Source organism: Macadamia integrifolia, chromosome 4 (assembly GCF_013358625.1).
Source record: "Macadamia integrifolia cultivar HAES 741 chromosome 4, SCU_Mint_v3, whole genome shotgun sequence".
NCBI classification, from domain to species: domain Eukaryota; kingdom Viridiplantae; phylum Streptophyta; class Magnoliopsida; order Proteales; family Proteaceae; genus Macadamia; species Macadamia integrifolia.
The window spans coordinates 17909744-17914222 of record NC_056560.1 but is presented as its reverse complement, the minus strand read 5'-3'; the positions used below and the strand labels follow the sequence as shown (position 1 = coordinate 17914222).

Sequence of the window (4479 nt, the reverse complement as noted above, 5' to 3'; positions counted from 1 at the left end):
CTCTCAATCAAGCCAAAAGAAAAATCCAAAAAGGATACAAAAAGATGAGAAAACACAAAACCACTAGAAACCAGGGCCACCTCTAAGAAGATCAACATTACCAGCCTACCCCTTGAGCAACTAAAACCCTAGTTGACAGAGGAGGGCAACCACAGGAACAACTAAGGGCCAATAAGAGAAAAAAAAAAGGCAGCACCCCAACTATCTGCAATTCTTCTTTTTCTTGTGACTGAAAACTTGAATTTGGGCAGCATCAAAACAAAGAAAGATTCACCACTCATCATCCCTCATGGACAGAAATGGTAAGCTGGATAGGTAGACTCCCATACTCTACAAAGATGACTTCTAAAGTCCTGGATTTTATGTTTTTGTTATATCTATATATCTTCCTCCCCACTTTATAGTGTATCCATATAAATATAATATATATATATATATATATAAAAGATGTTCCTCATTTTACTCATTTAATGTAACCTGAAAACAAAATTTAAACTCCCCATACCCCAATCAGTTATCCATAATATATAATGTTAAATAATATAATAAGACCAGAAATTGATAAATAGGGAATTCTATTATTATTAAAGGACCCAACACCCATTGAATAGGCTCCAACACCGACACCCTCCCTTCTTCTGTTGGTAGCATGAGACCAGCCGCCCTGATTTGTGAAACTCCACTACTGTGTAGTGTCTGCCAAAACCCCAATTTTCAAAAGAGAGAGAAAAATCTGAAGATGATGAAGAAGAAGCCACTTCTCCTATTGTTAAGTCTCTAAAGTCTGAATCTCCACTGTCTAATCCATCATATCATATTACTATCCTAAGGCATATAAATATCCAAGGAAACCATAATCAAAAGGATCTTCCATGCATGCAAGAATTGGAAGAAGAAAATTATAAAATAAATATTAAAATTTTAAAATTTATCCTATTTAACCAAAAAAAAAAAATATTGGAAAAAGAAAAGAAAGAGGGAGCTAAGGATTAAACCATCTTATATATTTTTCAAAAAAGTTCATACAGAAAAGGATTAAAGAAGAGTCAAATTAAAAGCAGAAGTTAAGATATACAAATAGACACCCCCATGGTACTCTTCCTTCTCTCTAGCTCTCAGGTTCCAAATCTCTACCTGATTGATCTCTCACTCTTACCCTCTATGTGTCTCTTTGTGTTTTATGTTCTCCATCAATAAGCTGGACGATTATGTGTCCAAGCATAGGCATCATGGCTTAATTGTCCACCACCATTAGGAAGAAGATTAGGGGGCAGATTGAAAACGGGCATTGAAGATGGGTCAGGAAGACCCGCGTGTTGTTGTCCACCACTGCTTCCAATTGGTGGCGGCGAGTTTCCGGCACCACCGCCTGGGACCTGACCCTGCCCGGCACTACCGGTATCATCGTCATCTTCCAACGGCAACCGCTCGTAAGTCGCATTTGAGAACGTTGCAGCAATCACCATAACCGGACCCGCCGCAACAAGCGTTCCAACCACGCTTCCCCCGACTACCTGCCCCTGACCGCCAGCCAGGTAAACCGTCAGCCCGGTTGAACCCGGTGGTGCCGGTCCTGGTAGAAACGCCCCGGTCAATGACAGTATCTCGAACCTGCCGTGAAGTGCCACCACCGCACCGGGCGCTGCTGGTTGCCGCAATGTAACATTTGCTACCGCTCCGCTTCCACTGAGCACACAAACTCCCCGTTGACGTCTCCTGGCAAACTGAGCTACACTTTCGGCCACATCGGCGCCACCTGCCACCTCCATGACATGGCTTCTGAGCGCGTTCGGGCTGTCCCGGGTCACGAAAATCGGTGGCTTGGGCTTGTTCTTTGAACCGGGTGGCCGACCCCGGGGACGGCGGTTTCCGACCTCGACTGCTCCTTCATTAGGCTCGCCGTTCTCTCGCTCTTCTTCATCATCAGCTCCTCCTCCACCGCTACTTCCACCACCGTTCTCAGACATCTCTCGTTCCCTTTTTTTCAAGCTAACTGGGAAGCCTAAACCTGATGCCGATTCAACGCCGGGAAGCGGCACTTGCCCGGTCCACCACCGGTTCGCCAGAGTTGCAAATCTAAGGAAAAACAGATAAATAGAAGAGGTACAACAACAAAACCTGTGATCACGTTTCAATTTTCTCTCTAACAAGGACTCTTGCATAAATAGGGTTTGTTCTTCTCTTTCAGTGACATGAGAGTTGGGATCCGATGAAGATGAAAGAAGAAGAAGAAGAAGATATAAGTAAACTAGGAAGTGTTGGCGGAAACCCAATCGCGCAGAGGAAGGGATCGAGAAGATTGAGTGCAGCACAAAAGGATATGTAATTGCTTATCAAATCATCGAAAGAAGACAAAGAAGATCAAATGATCTTCAGATGGAAATTAATGATCTGAGCTGAAAGAAGTAAAGATAAGAAGTAGGAGATATCTATAAGAACTAAAAGAAAATAATAAAAAGTAGTTAGAGATAGAAATCCAACAGTACTTAGAGAGAGAAACCACAAGAAGAAGAAGAAGAAGTGAAACTGAGAATGAAGGTGATCAGAGAAGAAGAAGAAGAAGAAGAATAACAAGGAAGAGAAGTTCTGCCTATCATATTGGGTTCTTTATGGGTTTTTTTTTTTTTTTCACTTTGTTCTCTGTGTCGTGGCTTCCGGAGCTGAGGCTTTCTTTCCTTCTTTCTCTTTCTTGTATAGACTATTAATCTCTGTCTCTCTCTCTCTACATAAGAGAGTCTCGGAAATTAGGGTTTTGTGGGGTCGCGTGCGCGTGGGCAGGTGGGGAGCACGTCGTTGTCTCTCGCCCCCGACATACCAACGAATGCCGAGAGAGTCTCCAGTAGGCCGTAACCGTAGTGTGTGAAGAAAATTTTTGAAATTTTTTTCAGGTTTACCTTTGGGTCTTCGACTACGTATTTCTAATCCTACTGTTACTACTTACCTACACCACCTCTTCATGCCCTCTTTGCTTTCACCCCTTTTCAGCTTCTCCCCTCTTTTCTGATCCTCTCAATAGCTTCATTCCTATAAGCCAACGAGTATCAAGGAAGGTATATATATTACTCCTTCACCTCACTTTTCTGAGTTATATATATATATATATATATATTTATACTTGCATTTGTTTCACCTCACTTGTATCAAGGAAGGTATATTTACTCTTTCATTACCTCACTTTTACGAGTCTTCTTTTAATGGGAAGATCACCTGTTGGCCTTTTGTTCAACGGTGTATCATATTTGGTGTGAGAGAAATTTTAGAAGATGAACTGAAAAATCAAGAATGTATGATCAAATTTGGGAGGCTGTCGGTTTTGAAATTAAGGGCTAGAATTGGTTTTAACATCTCCATGGTTCTCGATAGTGTTAGAAATCGTCATATTGTAGCTAGTTGGAGCATCCCGGTCTCCTTCTTGAATGTAACTTTCCTCCTTAGGGTTTGCTTATTTCGGCATTCCCCCTCTGCCCTCTCTTCTCTCTCTCTCTCCTTCTGCCCTCCCCAAGTTTTTTTTTTTTTTTTTTTTGAATATATGTGCTATTCACCCAAAAAAAAAGTTATAACATGCATGGGTCTTGAAGAAGCCTAATCTGAAGACTTCAACAAGAGACAATGTGTCAATTCGTGTTACTCGTACAATCAAAATCAATGGACTAAAAATGATTACTCCTAGTTTTGTTCTCAAAATTAACAGTAGAAATCTAAATTTGACTCCATGTACATGATCACGTAGAAGTCCACCTCTACTTGTTTCTTTCCCACCAAAGATGATAAATAGTGGCATAGAAATCCATCTTGACGACAAGATCACAAGTCGAATTACCTTTGAGTTCTTTTTTTTTTATCCTGTCTTCATCTTCCTTCAAAAGTTGAAAGAAGGAAATGAGAAGGCCAACATTTCTTCCGCATCACTTCTCAAATTTACATGGAAAAAGGATAACTGAATAATAAGTGATCAGTAACCTCCACATCATTCCAACAAAAACAAAAGTTTGAGATACTAAGGTTTCTATGAAAAAAGAAAGCTTGGGTGGAGTGGGGGTAAATGTTAAGTACGCCAAGTGATGAAACTATGTCTAGGAATATATCGTTTGAAGTTTGAACCATAGTTAGTAAATATGCGTATATTATGCCTATCCAAACGTTTGATTCAAAAGATCGTAATTTTGCGTGTCAATAAAAAAAAACTGTTTAATACGTGTATTTTATAACCGTATTATACACTAATAATACTCATATAATACGTTACATACTCAATAAAACTTTTGGGTACAAACAAAAAACAAATAAGATTAACCCAAATGGGCCAGATCCCGACCCTTGTCTTCTATTAAGAACCATAGTCGATCGAAATTGTAACCATTCTTCTTCCCTCATCTAAGTAAACCAAAAAAATGAGGAACCCCTGCCCCAGTGACCCCTTCTTCTCCATCTCCGTTCTCGGCGGCCAACGACCGAGGACGATAGGTAAGACATCAATAC

At 40.6% G+C, this 4479-nt stretch overlaps 1 protein-coding gene across 1 annotated transcript; it reads right to left on the bottom strand.

Moving 5' to 3' along the window:
• Positions 1-983: 983 nt before the first annotated feature.
• LOC122077451 (AT-hook motif nuclear-localized protein 20-like) lies at positions 984-2702 on the bottom strand. Its single transcript, XM_042643403.1, has one exon. The coding sequence runs from the start codon at positions 2160-2162 to the stop codon at positions 1191-1193; it is 972 nt and encodes a 323-aa protein (XP_042499337.1). The 5' UTR covers positions 2163-2702; the 3' UTR covers positions 984-1190.
• Positions 2703-4479: the final 1777 nt, after the last annotated feature.